Raw genomic sequence first — 16,449 nt, 5'->3', positions numbered from 1 at the left:
AATCCAAGCTCTTAGTTCAGGTATTTTATGTAGATCTTTCTTCTCGATTTTTGAAATGCATCTTTTTAGGCCATACTTTTAAAGTTGCAAATGTAAAATGACGAGTTGTGCCACTCTATCCTGGTTAACAACAACAACATTGCATTAAAGTTAAGTCATACAAAAATATGCCATAAAACGGCCAAGGTCAGAAGCAATTACTTGCAGTTAATGTTATTAGAAAAAATAATCCAAAGGTACCTAGTTCAGTCGCTAATTGCTCTTTTCTTTTCATGCCAGTCCTGGAATTAAAGAATTCTTGGTTCTCAAATGTAAAAATGCTGTTGACGTCTCAACAAGACTGATTAGCGTCAAGCCAATGTCAAACAAATGGGAATGCAAACCTAAGATTTTGGCTAATAGATATATGCCCCAGGAACTGAAGCCTGTTTGGACAATTTCACAAAGAACATGTATGCAAAAGAATCAATTAAACAGAACAAAACCTTATGTGGCCTTAATGTGCACATATGGATAGAAAACCAAATGTGCTCAGATTATTGTGTTGGGAGTTGATTTGGCAAATATTCTGTCTACAGACCATATGTAAAACATTACTATTATATGAGGGCAATGACTCATTCTTTGTCCAAAGGATATGTTTTAGGTCCAGAGCCAAATTTATCCCAGTGCAGAAACCAGAAACAGTTTTATAACTTTGGAGCCATCAATATTTCCATATGGTAGAACACAAGATAAATTATAAATATAAAATATTGGCTGTTGTATCATATCTTCGAGTTTTAGACACTTCAATAAGCAATTAATTGCCAGATTTCCTCACAGCATACCTGCACATATTTCAGATAGATTTTCAAATTCAACATAAAACAATCAAACAAGTTCTCCAACAAACATTCCAGATGTTGTTTATAATCATGTGACACTCTAGCCAAAACCATCCCTGCCTCCATAGATGGCCCCAGCAACATTAGGGAGAGTTTCTTTTCAATGGTAGCCACCCCACTGAGGTCGGAGCCCAAACTGGAGCAGGAGATGATTGTTTGGCAGCTATTGGACCCTCCTCTCAAACTCTCCCTTGCGTAATGACAATCTGGTAGCTGTACTTTTCACAATGCCACAGAGCACACTGCCTGTTTGAAACACTGTCAAAGGATCCTCCGTATCTCAGCAGCGAACTCTTCTCCAAATGGCCACCCCCACTTACCTGTACTGCCTGCTACTATTCAATGGATGAGGCTTCCCATGGTAACTTTTTAATTGGTCACCTCTAAGAAGATAGCATCCAACGTCACACCACACTCACTTCCAGGTTCCTGATCTCAAATTGAGATTGCCTTTAGGGTTACAACCAAACCAAGAAATTCAGCCTTCTATATTTAATGATTCTGTTAGATAACTGGACTTTAGACATGTAGAAACATTCTATAAGAGAGAAACCTGTTTTCCATTGTGAACACATATCAGAACAGTTATAAAATTTACACAGCATGATTCCAATGAACAGTGCTCAGGATGGAGTTTTATTAAATGTCATGACAGATAGTGTGAATCTGTTGTTATCTTTACACTAAATCATATTTCTGACTGACTGAAGAGACAAATTTTCACTAAAGTGGCATCCAAGTAAAATCTTTATTATCACTGAAATTATTTAATAAGAGCAAACATTCTTTTCTTCCCTTCACCCCTCCCCCCACTCTTCTTTATATCAAACCTTATATTAAGGTTAGAGGTATAGACTAAAGTATGGAAAGATCGTGTGCTTTGGTATCAGAGTCAGGGTTAAAAATCTCACTACAATAGCCATATATTTGTAAATACAAAGTTACATATATTATGCAGCATTAAATAGCAAATTGCTTTTCAAATGCATGTCAGAATTCTCAACTTTATTACATCAATGGAAAAATATTACTATTTAACATTGCAGGAGCAAATTATTGCAAATGCTGGAACCTGTACTGAAAACAACAAACGCTGGAGATCACAACGGGTCAGGCAGCATCCATGGAGAGAGAGAACAAGCCAACATCAGAGCTGAAGTGAAGTGTGAAGGGGACAGCATTTATGAAATGGTGGGGTGGATTGGAGTGCAGGAGGAAAAGGGATATTGATAGTTCAGATTAAGTGATCGGAATGTGAGAATGACAGAACAATGGTGTGTCTAACTGCCAGACTGGAAAGATCAGACAGTCCCACTCGAATTGGGGGAGGGCAGAAAGGACGTGGTGACAGAGAATACAACCAGTAAAGCAAAAAGAAAGGAAGGAATTGGGTTCACAATTTGAAGATGTTGAATTCAGTGTTGAGCCCAGAAGGTTATAAAATGCCTAGTGTGAAGATGAGATATTGTTGTTCCAGTTTGCTTTGTAATTCACTGCAACACTGCAGCATGCCAAGGACAGATATGGGGGCATGTGAGCAAGACGCTATGTTAAAATGAACAGCTATGGGAGGGTCATGGTCATGCTTACACACAGACTTGAGATGCTCTGCATAGCGGTCACCCAGTCTGCGTTTGGTTTCTCAAATGTAAAGTAGGTCATATTGGGTGCAGCTAATACAATATACAAGATTGGGAAGGTGCAGGTGAAATGCTGCTTCGTCTAGAAGGATTGTTTAGGCCCTTGAATGGTGAGCAGGAGGAGTTGTTGCATCTTCTACAGTTACATGGGAAGGTACTGTGAGAAGGGAGGTTGGTATTAGTGGTTGAGGAATGGACTAGAGTGACCCAGAGGGAATGATCCCTGAAAAATGCAGACAGAGGAACTGAGGGAAAGATGGGTTTGCCACCACTAAACACACCTTCCCCTCAGTCCCCCAAATGCGCTTCATTTCAGCTCTGATGAAGAGTCATTTAGACTCGAAACATTAACTTGCTTTCTGTCCATGGCTGCTGCCTAATCGGTCGTGATCTCCAGCAATTTTTGTTTCCACTATTTATATTACCTTGCCAGCAATCTCTTTCTCAGTCCTACTTATTTCTCTTCTTTTAAAGTTGTTTGATTCACATCATCTGACAATGCAAATTATAGTGCTGAATATAAAATTTACTGTGCTATTTACATTACTTTATTCAAATTACTGGATATTTTACATTTATTCCCATCAAAGTCATTGGCAATATTAGGATTCGACTGTAAATGCCCCACCTCTATTCCTAAAGATATGGAACATCAAGCATCCTTTGTAAACAGTAACTAAGTCACCATCATTGCAATAGTTCTTCCATTACTTTCAGAACAGTCTTCTAAGTATACAGAAGAGCATGCTGAACAAAACAAAGGCTTTTTCTTAATTTTGTTTGCTCCAAGCTGGCCAGAAATTAGGCAATGAAGTATTTTGCAAAAAAAATAACCACTTTGGAATTAAACATTTAAGGATTCTGCTCTCAGGCAAGGTTAGAAAGTGTCACCCATTAAAGTTTGATTGTTTCATATGCTTTTTTGTGTTAGTAATATTGGAGAAGTCAACAAATAAAATAAATATTGTTTTCATTTTTTGCTAGGGTGAAACTGGTAACCCAGGAGCAAATGGAAGCCCTGGAATCATGGTATGTGTTCCATCATTCATAATATTAATAGTTTTAATCACAAATTGCACAATCCTTAATGACAATTTTTTACACATGCCATGTACAATATTTTAAATTCATTCCTATGCAAAAATAAACACGCTTGCTTTACTTTACTAAAAGGGTCTTCGTGGTTCAATGGGAGAGAGAGGCTCTGTTGGACCTGCTGGCTCAGTTGTAAGTTCCAATTTTGGAATATTTTCTCAGTTTTCGATGTTAGTTGTTACTGTTCCTAGCATGGAGCTTCACTCAACAGGGGCAAATCAGCTCATGGGTATGGTGGTCAATAAACTTGATTCACTATTCTGCCTTCACATTAATTTGATGTCCTGCTTTATGGCCATCAATAATGTTTTTCAATGTTGTTAAATATATACCATCAAAAGTCAATCTCTAAGATGATTTTTGAAATATTGCAAATGATCATAAATGTTGTGCCCCTGTGTAATGTTATGTTATAATCCAATCTAATATATTCATGAAAGCTTTTATTTCACTACTTTTGTTTTGCTGTTATGCTTATTATCAATTCAGTGTCTATTTATTGTCTGTGCTGTAGAATTAAACATTCTTTGTTGTAGTAAGTTTGCTCATGCCACCTTTCTATTTCCTCTAAGGGTGCCCGTGGTAGTGATGGTATGCCTGGACCTGCTGGCCCTCCTGTAAGTATATCACTTAATACTCTTAATTAAAACTTAATCCATCATCCTAAAGCAAATATGCAATTATTAACATGTTATAAGAGTGATTCTGCAATTCATTGACCCCATTCAGGAGTCACAGTCTATGAAAAAGCAAAGGATAATGGCAACGTTCAAACAACATTCACACATGCAGCCAGTGAAAACCATGCTGTCCTGTAAAATGTAATACAGCACATTTCTGCTCCCTAGAACTCTTTGGAAGAACCCTAGAATATTCAACAAAACGTATGTCAAAATACATGGCAGTCTGTTGCATGCTGCCTGATTTACCATCAACTTCCAATTCCATTCTTCCATCCCCCAGATAAACTTTAATTCTCTTGTCTAACAAAAACCTACCTACCTCTATCTTAAGAATATTCAATGACTTTGCTTCTATTGCCTTCTGAGGGAGAGAATTCCAGAGTTGCACAACCTTCTGAATGAAAGAAAACCTTCATCTCTGTCATACAACAGAGACCCCTAATTTAAAAATGGTATCCCCTTGTTCTCACCCTCAAAAGGAAACATCCTTTCCATCTCTCAATTTTTCAAGATGACTCAGGAACCTTATACACTTCAATCAAGTCACTCCTCAGTCTGCTGTACTCTAACAGAAACATGACTGTCCAATCTATCCTCATAAAGTAACTCACCCTTTTCATACTAATAATCCTCCTCTCAGCTTCCCCCAATGCATTTACATCATTTCTTAAATAAGGAGACTAAATAAAGGTAATTACAAAAACAATCAATTTTGTAAAGTGAAATCATGCCAAATAGTACATTAAAAGTCAAGTAATCTCTGTGTGCAATTCAATAGAGCCTGCTTTTTGTGTGCCTTTGCTTCCCTTGGTGCTTGTACGTAATGCTACCCTTGTGACTGCAGTATAGCCAGCAGAAGGCAGCTGACTTTCAAAATGGCAGACTCCAAATGGCCTTGCTGTACACCCTCCAATGAATCTGGACTTTGAGGGCAGACTGCAGCACCTCAAATGCATGACAAAAGTCTAGGATTGCTGGCTGAGAGGTAACAGCAAGGACACAAGTAAAGTTGTTGAAATGAGGTGATGAATGCTGTCTTCTCGGAGAGGATGCCACATTTGTGCTCCTTGGAGCCATTTGCCTCTTCCCTGTTATAATGCCTCACCAGTCTTACTAATATGTTAAGACAGTTTGGTGGACTGCTGTGAAATGCTGAAAATTCCATTTAACATTGGAATCCACAACTATGCCAGCTAACCTTTTATGACAACAGGCTAAGCTTTCACTGAGGCATTGAAACATTGCATGGCTGCTGCTTCTACTCAGAGGAAAGTACAACATAAACCATTAAATGCTGCATCATGGTTGAGTCCAAAGATATTTTCCTGGTATTGACAACACTTCCATGTTAGAAACAATTGGCTTCTGCTCTCTGTGCCAAATCATGCCAGATTTCTCCATGCTCCTTGACATTGACTTTCTATTGGGCTTACAGTGCATCAGGCATTGCCCGTTCATCATGCATCTGAAGACTACACCATAGAAATACGCATCTGAGTTAGGCAGCAGAACCTGTTTACATGTTGACCTTTGATAAGCTGGTACCTGTGCTCTCCTTGTTTCCTACCATCATGTCTGGTGTCACATGCAGATCTCATTTCTTGAGTATGCTCTTCTTGGTCTATCTCCAAAGCCTGTCCCTTTAGGTAAAGAAAGCTGTTGTCCTTAACTGGTCTGGCCTCCATGTGACTCTAGGCCAACAGCAATGTGGATCATTCTTATTTGCAGTTAGTTCAATAACTATTGTGGATGAACAGTAAATGCTGTCCTAACCAGTTACACTAACATTCCATGAAAGAATGAAACAAATATCCCTACCACTGGCTTCAGCCTCCACAATTATTATTCCCATAACAGCTGGCATCACTTCCTGTATGGAGATAAAGAGATACAGAAAGACATGCCCCTGTCTAGTTAGCTGCTTTTGTCTCCAATTATCCATCAGCTTGTCTTGCTTTAGAGCAGGAATATAGTTATTTTGCATGATGCTGTGACCATAGTTGAATACTTACCAAAGTGTGAGAGTTGTGGGATCAGGTGTAAGGCTTACTGCTCTGCTGAGAATATGAAGGTGCAATAGCTCACAAAAATGTTGACTATGAGTCCTGATGGAAATTGTTGGTAGATAAAGATAGGGTGTGGTAAATAAATCAGTGTAAGAGACTAGTAGTGAAGTTGATGGAGCATAGCATTTGAAGATGTATTCATTTGCCTTGATCGTTCATGAGAGGTCATGAAATCTCTCATAACACTATATTTGGATCCTTGGGATTTTACCCCTGGCACTAACCACCATGGCTGTCAAGTCCCGCAATGTTGAACGAGTTGATTGGAAGGACATCCTCGCCCCCTTGCAATTAAATGATATCTGTTTTTCTCTGTATCTCTTTGACAAAAACATGCAGTGCGGCCTTGGAACATCTTGACTCCCATCTTTCCCTAATCAGTTAGTTCCTGCACAACTGATAGCCCCTGTACCAGCTATAAGGCAGATTTATTTTCAGACCAAGATTTAATCTCAGCAGGCCAACTCAGAATGAGGCTATCCACTCACGGCTGATGCATCCAGGCAACCAGCAGCATTTTTTGCATTGGTTGCATGTTGAATGACTTGAAATGAGTAGGCACTGCAAAGCTGGCATGTTGCCTAGATTGCCTTCAATGGGCATCACGATCCTGGTGTCTGTTTTTGGATGCTAACAAGTTACATCCTGTTATCATCAGTGCATCACTGTCTATGTTTGCATGTTACTATCAGTCTGGCACAATGCAGTAATGTATATATAATGGACTAGTATATATAATGGACTTCCATGGAAGTTATTGTCCACGGTAGTGGTTCTGTAAATGTTGCATAATATAATGCTGTTAGTTCATTCTAATGTTGGAACAATAACTCTGCAGGTATTAATGCCTACTTTGTTATACAGTAGTCCAAAAAACAGATTCATTCTGCTTATATTAAATTAATTTTGGTGGAAGTTTAACCACTTAATGTAGTATTCATCAGTGTTAGCATGGGGATTGTTCCTGCAGATATTTGATAAAGCATGGAAACAGAAAATTCATTCTATACAAAAGAAACCACAGAAAACAAGCTGTTAACATGGCATTTTTTTCTTCTCTTCTAGGGACCCATAGGTGCTAATGGTCCCCCAGGATTCCCAGGCAGCCCTGGACTCAAGGTAATGATTATGAATATTACAATAAGTGAATGCAGCACAATATTATTTAAAAGTGAGCATGTTACACCATCAAAATATCATTTATTGTTTGGGATATCCTTCTAATTTAGTAAGGTAAACCATTAGGAATTATGAGAATGCTTTAAATAAACTCTTTCATAATTCATTGTAATCTGTCAAAATTTAGAATCTAAATGTCTAATTGTGTTAGAAGTTATCGTACAATTTTAATATGCTTAAAGTCTGACAATGATGTGATAATAAATAATTGTGAGTCAGGTATTTCACAATTCATTCTAACAATCATTTTGTTGTTTCAATACAACTGTAAACGAGCCAAAAATGTTATTTTTGTTCAAAAAATGACAATTTTATTGTATTTAGTATTATGATGTAATTTACAAATATTACATAATATTTATAATAACTTATACTGCGCATGTCTAAGAATATGAATAAGAAAAATAGTTATAGTTTTATTTATACGATTGTGTATATATAACATGATTTTAAAGGAACATCAATACATATTATGCATGGAGATGAAGAAAGTTAAAAGTATTCTGCTCTTCATTTCTATTAAATTAAATTCCCTACAGTGTGGAAATAGGCCCTTCGGCCAAACCAGTCCACACCGACCCTTCAAAGAGTAACCCACCCAGACCCATTTCCCTCTTACTAACGCACCTAACACTACAGGCAATTTAGCATGGCCAATTCACCTAACCTGCACATCTTTGGACTGTGGGAGGAAACCGGAGCACCCGGAGAAAACCCACGCAGACACGGGGAGAATGTGCAAACTCCACACAGACAGTTGCCTAAGGCTGGAATCGAACCAGGGACCCTGGCACATTCTAAATATCAGTCTTGAATTAGTTCGAGCAAATTAGTTCATTTAATTTGAACTATATTATTAGGTAGCTTCCTCTGATTGGCTTGAACTTTGGGTATCATTTAATTTAAATCACGAAATAAAGTCAAATACACAACCATTTTGTAAGTTGGATAGATTTTGAACTGGACATACAACCATTCAGATGTACTAAATGTCAATATGGTGATTAAAAAGCTTAAAAGATTCTGCACAGTTTGAATAAATGTAAATGAGAACAGTAAAGTTGTAACTTGCTTATTTTAGCATCAAAATATTCAATAAAATATTAGCCTTCAATTGAAATTATGAAGTAGCTTTGATTTTGTTGAATAGGATCAACTTCTACTGACTTTCCATTACCTTCCCTATAAAAGCAATGGTATGAAGAATAATTAGAATTAAAATCGTCCATATTAAGCAAACATCAGCTTTTAGAGAGAGAAGATTATAGAGAAAGTTAGTTTTGTGCCAGGTTACTTTAGTACCATGAGCTTTTAGTGTATTAGTAAGTACAGCATATATGTATTAATAACATCTATTAAATGCACAACTTGATTTTCTTTTTTATCTGTACAAAATAGGGTGAGATTGGACCAGCTGGAGCTCGTGGTCCAACTGGTGCTCAAGGTGTTAGAGGTGAGCCAGGTCCTGTAGGTGCAGTTGGACCAGTGGGTCTTCCCGTAAGTACTTGTGGTGACAATATCAATACTACATCTTAATATGTAATTTACATAACTAGAAAAATTGCATCCACTATATCATAGTATTTTTCTAATCCTAGGGTAACGCAGGTGCAAATGGTCTAACTGGAGCAAAGGGTGAAATGGTAAGTACATCTGCACATTTATTTAGTGCTTTCATAAAGTTTGATAGGTCCACTTATATTATAAGATATTCATTGTTGGTTTTGTGTCTTTTTGTGTAGGGAACTCCAGGTGTTGCTGGTGCTCCTGGTTTCCCAGGTCCACGTGGTCTCGCTGGCCCACCTGGAGCAAGTGGTCCTGCAGGTCCAAGGGGAATCCCTGTAAGTGAAATATAGAATCTTATACTAAGCAATTGTCATAAATAATTCCTTTGAAGGTTGAAGCAATGGAATTTTACTAAAGCTATGACTAAAATGCCAATAAATCTTTTCTTTTCCAAACTTTCTAAATAGGGTGATGCAGGTGTTCAAGGCATCAAGGGTGAGACTGGGAACAAAGGCGAGCCTGTGAGTACTTAGTACTTAACATGCATTTTACAAGTTAATTGCGTACTTTATTTCATGTTTTTGATTGTCATTGCTCATATCTGTATCTTTCTTGCTCCAATATCAGGGTGAAAGTGGCCCAGCAGGTGCTGGTGGTTCATCTGGTGAAGAAGGCAAGAAAGGTCCTCGTGGTGAAACTGGTTCTCAGGGACTTCCTGGACCTTCTGGTGATAGGGTACAATTATTTTTATTTACATTTACATATGAATGAATAATGCAAAGGGCACTTTAATGTTACAGCAATAACTAATGGTGATTTTGAAATAATATTTACAGCTACTTAATGAAATAGTAATGTTTAATACCTTTTGTTACTAATTATAAAGTTCTAGTTTGATGGTCCTGTTCAACGAATCTTAGTTTATTAAGAAATTCAGTATATTCACAAAATTTGAGTTTGAATAATATTGAACATTGTAACTTATTCAGGATTTTAAAATTTTTAATGCTATTTATTTAATAGCTTATTTTAACAATTCGTATACTGACAAGGTGTTTTTGTGAAGTAGTCCTATATATAAAGAACAGTCCATTACAATTTATAATATCAGCTTATGTACACTAAACATTAAAAATGAATTAATTGTATAGTAAGTAGCATTAAATGAATGAAAATATATTCATTTTAGAGTTACTGTTCTTTACCAGTAACACCCTGGTAAAATTAACACATTCAGAGTCCATGGAGTCCGTGAACACGTAGATGTTCAAACTTTTCTCTTCTTTTATTTGCAGGGTGCCCCTGGTAACCGTGGTATCCCAGGCCGTGACGGATCAGTTGGAGGCTTGGTAAAATTTGGTGTTATATGATTTAATCCATCAAATATAAATTGAGAATAGTATTTTGTTTTTATGAATTGTGACATCAACTCTATTAACTAGATTGGTATAATTACATGGAATGTCCGTAACCTTATTTTATATCACATTTCTAGGGTCTGCCAGGCGCACGTGGTGAAGCTGGTGCTGCTGGTCCCAAAGGGCCTCCTGGTGATACAGGACGTCCTGGTGAAAGTGGTATACCTGGTGCACGGGTAAGTGAATTTGAAACAGCTACAATAGTAATAATCTTTGTCGTATTGCATGGAATTAAGTATATAAGTGATTTGTATTATTTGACTGTACAATTTTAGATGTATATAATGTTTATATTTTTTAACTCAGATATACTTTTGCTAATTTATAGTGCTGATTAATTGCAATGTGCCTTTTAGTAGAAGCTCCCAAAGCTATGTTATGAATAATAGAAATTTATTAAAATGTTGTTTGGATATTTTAACTTATTTCTGATTTTCTCCTAATAAAGAAGTCATCAAGGGATTGTGGCACTGTTGATTTTCATTTTCTTGTCTCTTAGTTTGGAGATGCTGTTTGAAAGTTCTTCTTTAGTTGTATCTTGTAAGCTCATTTAATGCACTTTATTTTCACAAACACAATTGATGTTAATCCTGGTTAAAATTAATCCATGAGAACCTTTTAATGACTGTACAAAATGAATAGATTTCACTGTAAGTTTATAAGCAAGTATTTTAGTTGTATTCATGATAGAATGACAGCTAAAATTATTTTGCTTTCCTCAATATATATAGGGTCATAGTGGACAACCTGGTAGAAGTGGTGTTACGGGAAATCAAGGTCTTTCAGTAAGTTTTCTCACCCAACAATAATGTGTTATTTTTTCAGGGTATCGTAGGTAGTACTGGCACTATAGGTACTACAGGCAAATCAGGTCCTGCTGTAAGTTGTCTTTGAGGTTTTCTGCTCCCCATTCTTGACAGCTTATTCAATCTAAGAATAGGTTTGAATAAAGCATGGCAAATGCATGGGGATATTAGATTACATTTTTGCAGAATATTAAAAATTAAAAGGCTTCAATTATTAGATCTTGCTAACCTCTAAGGTAACATTTTATTTTAAATTAAGAAGCAATTCAAATTATTTATTAATATAGGTACAGTAACTGCAAAGACTGTGCCATACATTAATACTAACAAATACTTATTTATGATGCAATAATATTGCATACTCATTGTTATTTAACAAAAGCTATGTCAAGTAACATGAAATAATGTTTTTTAATATTGTACAGGAACTTATCTCTTACATAAAAATTGCACATCACAATTAGCTACATTCAATCAAATACACAGTTGAATATACTAGTTATTGATTACCTAAAATGAACACATATACTTGCTATATTAATATATATTAAAGTATACTATACAAATATTTAATATTCTGGATTTAAAATAGTCTTTTCAATATACCTTTGCAATTACATATATCAGAAGAACATATCTAAGACTGTCAATACACATCAGGTCAATGTACTAAAACAATACTTCACTACTTAAAAGGCAAACCGTTGAAATTATTTCCCTGTGAAAGTGCAAGCCTTCAGGTTATTAGGAGGGAGATTCCATATGACAACACGAATTACACATTGAACACAGAATTTGAGACATATTGATTAAGAATATCAACCATCTCAATAAGTTATAGCAGTTTACTTCGATGTGGCTGCAGTTTTAAATATTACCATCTGGTCATAATTATGGCATTATTGAGATACCAATATTGTTTACGTACCAGCATTTCACACAAGAAATAGACTATCAGATCAAAGGTTCAAATCTTATTGTGATTTAAATATTACTGCATATCATATCATACGATAAGTAGCAATCCTCAATTAATTTGTATCTTCTGTTGTCCAGACCACAGTTTTCTTCAACATAAAATGTAATTTTTATAATACTAAAGAATACTAATGTGTTAGATTTGTGCATTGTACCTTATGCTACAATACCAACTACTATGGAATTACAAATGAATAACAAATGCTAAGTATTTACTCAGATGTTTTTATAATTAATAACATGCATGGATGTAAAATAATAAATCAAAATCACAATTAATTGCTACATGTAACAATAACCAACAGTAACTTGTGAAGAGTATTGTGTCATTGTCTGAGATCATACATTTTAGGGTCCAGCTGGTGAGGAAGGTCGTACTGGTCCCCCTGGTGCTACTGGCCCAAGAGGTCAGGCTGGTATGATGGGCTTCCCTGGTCCAAAGGGTGCTGCAGTAAGTACACAATTATATTTGTACTAATAAAAATATTTAAGATTGCAAAATATGTTATCGTAACATTTTCTGACTAGCCTTGATTTAAGATAGAACTACAACTATTTAAGTAATGCACATAAAATTTCTTCCTTAAAATTTTTGATGTTCCATGAACATAAAATATTTCTTTAATTACAACCGACTCCTTGCTGTGTTCTGAGTTTTAACATTGTTGTTAAGAGACAGCATTAGTTAGATGAACAAATGATTTTAAGGTTGATTCTAATCTTAAATAGGTGCAAACCATGACTTTGTGACATATGTGTTTAATGAGTCAGCTGTTAGGATTATGGCTGTAGGATATTTATAGTTCTGAAAGCTAAATGGCAGAATTTTGGTAGCTGTAGCAATATAAATGCGAACATATGGATACCAACTCTTGCAGTCTCAATGCCAGAAAGTCAATTTTTTTTCTTCTCTGGTAATCATGTCTTGTCCAATATTCATTCCCTAGTTTAGAAACAAACTCTGTTAGATAAAATAAAAGTTAGATGAACAATTATTCACTTAAACAATTTAAATTAAGTTTTCTCAAAATTTCAGAGATGAAAAAAGCTGATATTTGGGTGATAACATTATTATTTCTATTTCATTTCCCAGGGTCTACCTGGCAAGCCTGGTGAGAGAGGAAGTGTCGGTCCTGCTGGTCCACGTGTATGTATAAATTTTAGCAAAATTGCTTATTTAACATTGCATATAGATCAATGCATAATGTCTGGACTTTCCCGGTGACTTTGGGACCCCTACATCAGGACCAAGTGGAAACTTAATTCAGCCTTTGTTGGGAACAAGACAGTGAAGTAGCCTTCCCAGAGGTAACTTCAAATTTCCTGCTTTTGTGTTCACCATCTAACTAAGAACTGCAGGTAGCTCCCAAAGTTGCCAACCCAACCAGAAAGCAGGCAGTAAGAGCCTGGGGCAAGCCCCACAAGCAGAGATGTGTAACGCTGAGCAGTATTGGAGACTCCCGTGAAAGGCTCCTCCAAGACCAAAATTGAAATGAAAATTTCAGAGAGGCCAAGCCTATTTGTCAATAAGTGAAAATACTGGCAGGTGTATTTGGCAACAGTTGAAGTCTTTCATATTGTTTGCCCCCTTGTTGTGCCATTAGCTTCATTGTGCTCCATAAAGCTGCTGACTCGCACACTTAGTACATGAAGGGATGGGTGCAAAATCAGTGTTAGGTGGGGCCTTATTGGTAAATTTATTACCATTCCAACACAACTGCCTGCTATTTTTTCAGACCCCTCCATCTCCAATCCCACCATCCCAGGCTTGGAAAACTCATCCCAATGTACCCACTTTGTTGCTTAAAGTAAGAGTGTATTTTAAAGACCCATTTAAAGCTGGGAGCTGCTGGAGTAATGAAAATGGATAAATGCTTAAATTTTTTTTGTATGATGTTCCTATGTCCGCAAGGGTTCATATTTTGGTAAAATAGTGCAGGATCACCATGCTGAGCATTTTACTATTTACCTGAAATTCTGCCAAGAAATGCAGGTGTTCAAACTTTAACATATATTCAGTAATTCTTTCCTTCACTAGTTTGGTTGAGGATTTATTTTAATGGGCCCTTGATTGTACTAAAATGGCAGAGGAAGGAGTCTCAGACAGTTGCATTTGCATTCATTTGCACTCTTTCAATACGTGACTCAAAGCTATTTGTCTAAAAAGTGAATACTGCCTCAACATTAGCGAGTCAGTCAATCAAAAGAAGAAATTTCCAAAAATATTTCAAAGAAAGTAAGCCATTGTCAAAGCTGAAATGGACATTTACATATTTATTTCATAAAAACATCAGTTTGATTTACTGTGAGGCAATTTTTCTTCATATGCAAGAAACGTGCATTTCAGGAGCTTGCTGTCCTTCAGTTGCTTTACAACAGTCATATACAGCAAAGGGAAACTTAAGAAAAGGTTTGATAGAATGTAAATTAAGTGAGACGTTACCATTGCAGTCAGAATCCTATAACTTAAAATGACCTCGAGCTCATCGTGGATGAGAAAGGTTGGACAGCTGTGCCAAGTCATGCCTGAAGATTGAACCAGGTGAACAAATTGCTGTCCAAAGTCCATGTAATATAAAAAACTTAAGACCTAGGAGCAGGAGTAGGCATTCAACCCTCAGGCTTTCAGATTTTCTTTTCCTTGTCACTTATTTCTCAGGCAAAGGCAAAAGCATAAGGCAACATTTGAAAATCACTGCTAGTGTTTGGTGTAAAGAGCAATTATTGTCAATATTTTGTTGATCAGCTGTTATTAAAGTTGTTTGGGGTAACACAACAATCACAAGTCAAAATCATACTTATTATATTTTGAAAATGCATACATTTGTAGATGATTCTTGATTTCTGCAAAAAAAGTATGTATCAATAAATCCTGACTAAAGTCACTAATCTAGGAAGCAGAGCACGCTACAGGATCACATGAATCTCCAAAAATGGCAGATACAATATTTAACTAAACTATTTGTTGTGAATTTTAAATACATCAAGAGGAATACACACAGCAATAATTGGTGTTGATAGCATTGACAATTTATTTTCTGATGCTTTTGTTTTTCAGGGTGCACCTGGCAAAGATGGTGAAATTGGAGCACAGGGTGCGCCTGGTGTTGCAGTAAGTAGACAAATACTAAACATAAAACTATGCTACAGATCTTGGATGCAAAAGTAGATTTTAAAATGATGTTGTATGAATATTGATTAAACTTAATACTTCCTATATAATTCCTTTCTCTTTACATGAACAAAGTCTTTCATCAGCTTGAAATAAGTGGGTTAAGGCCTTGCTTTAAATAATGGAAAGGAATTGGATTAGTAGATATTAAAATATTTACATTCTAGTGCTCACATTTAATTTAATTTTGAAAATCTTAGCTTTACTGGAGATTGTTATTTGAAATGTGAACACGTTTTCTTCATGCAGTTTTACTACGTATTAATATACCTGATGTTACACAATGGCTAAATTAATAATAAATTAATTTGACTTCAAAAGATTAATGCAATGTAAGTTTTAAATATTATGAGTGAATGAACTAACTAAATTATTTTAATTAATATTTTCCATTAATATGAATTTGAGAGATATAGTTATCACTCAGCAATTTGATCAAATAAACATTTCAGTGTTCTTATTATTTAGGGCCCTACAGGTGCAAAAGGTGAAACAGGTCCAGCTGGCAGTGTTGGTTTCCAGGTATGTATTTGAAATTGAGTATCCTTTATGCACCAGATCCAACAAAATAGGCTAGCTAACTGAATTATAATACTTTCATATGGAAGGGCAGATTAAAATAAGACATACAATATGTCAAACAATTCTGCACATCTTACTGTAAAACACAGTTAGGTTGCAATCAATTTATACACTGATTTAAATTTAAAATAATTTTTTTTAACAAATAATGGATGTTCCTACAATTACGTTGAAACGTGTCTAACCAATAGTACAGAATGTCCGTAGCAATTTGTTTGAAACACCTTTTCCAAATGATAAATGAGTAGCTGAGAGTTATTGCAGTCACTTTGTGATTAATGTGAATAACACGGTGTCAGAATGAGCTTCAAACAATGAATTAGGAATTACAAATATAGCATTGTAGTGGATTTATCACTGGACTAGTTAACCAGAAGCATAGGCTAATGCTCGGGGGCTTGGTTTCAAAGTACCAACTGGTGGAATTTAAATTTAAT

General features: G+C 35.9%; 1 protein-coding gene across 1 annotated transcript in view; it reads left to right on the top strand.

The window, feature by feature from the left end:
• col1a2 (collagen, type I, alpha 2) overlaps window positions 1-16,449 on the top strand; it is a 50,067-nt gene that overhangs the window by 15,114 nt on the left and 18,504 nt on the right. The window contains exons 13-28 of the mRNA XM_060824777.1: window positions 3,512-3,556; window positions 3,701-3,754; window positions 4,195-4,239; window positions 7,437-7,490; window positions 8,949-9,047; window positions 9,149-9,193; window positions 9,293-9,391; window positions 9,524-9,577; window positions 9,684-9,791; window positions 10,352-10,405; window positions 10,552-10,650; window positions 11,206-11,259; window positions 12,611-12,709; window positions 13,352-13,405; window positions 15,317-15,370; window positions 15,899-15,952. Coding sequence (XP_060680760.1) covers window positions 3,512-3,556; window positions 3,701-3,754; window positions 4,195-4,239; window positions 7,437-7,490; window positions 8,949-9,047; window positions 9,149-9,193; window positions 9,293-9,391; window positions 9,524-9,577; window positions 9,684-9,791; window positions 10,352-10,405; window positions 10,552-10,650; window positions 11,206-11,259; window positions 12,611-12,709; window positions 13,352-13,405; window positions 15,317-15,370; window positions 15,899-15,952 — 1,071 coding nt within the window. The remainder of the gene's footprint in view (window positions 1-3,511; window positions 3,557-3,700; window positions 3,755-4,194; window positions 4,240-7,436; window positions 7,491-8,948; window positions 9,048-9,148; window positions 9,194-9,292; window positions 9,392-9,523; window positions 9,578-9,683; window positions 9,792-10,351; window positions 10,406-10,551; window positions 10,651-11,205; window positions 11,260-12,610; window positions 12,710-13,351; window positions 13,406-15,316; window positions 15,371-15,898; window positions 15,953-16,449) is intronic.

Source organism: Hemiscyllium ocellatum, chromosome 5 (genome assembly GCF_020745735.1).
Source record: "Hemiscyllium ocellatum isolate sHemOce1 chromosome 5, sHemOce1.pat.X.cur, whole genome shotgun sequence".
NCBI lineage: Eukaryota > Metazoa > Chordata > Chondrichthyes > Orectolobiformes > Hemiscylliidae > Hemiscyllium > Hemiscyllium ocellatum.
Note: the sequence above shows the minus strand (reverse complement) of the source record. Positions and strands in the feature narration are given on the sequence as shown.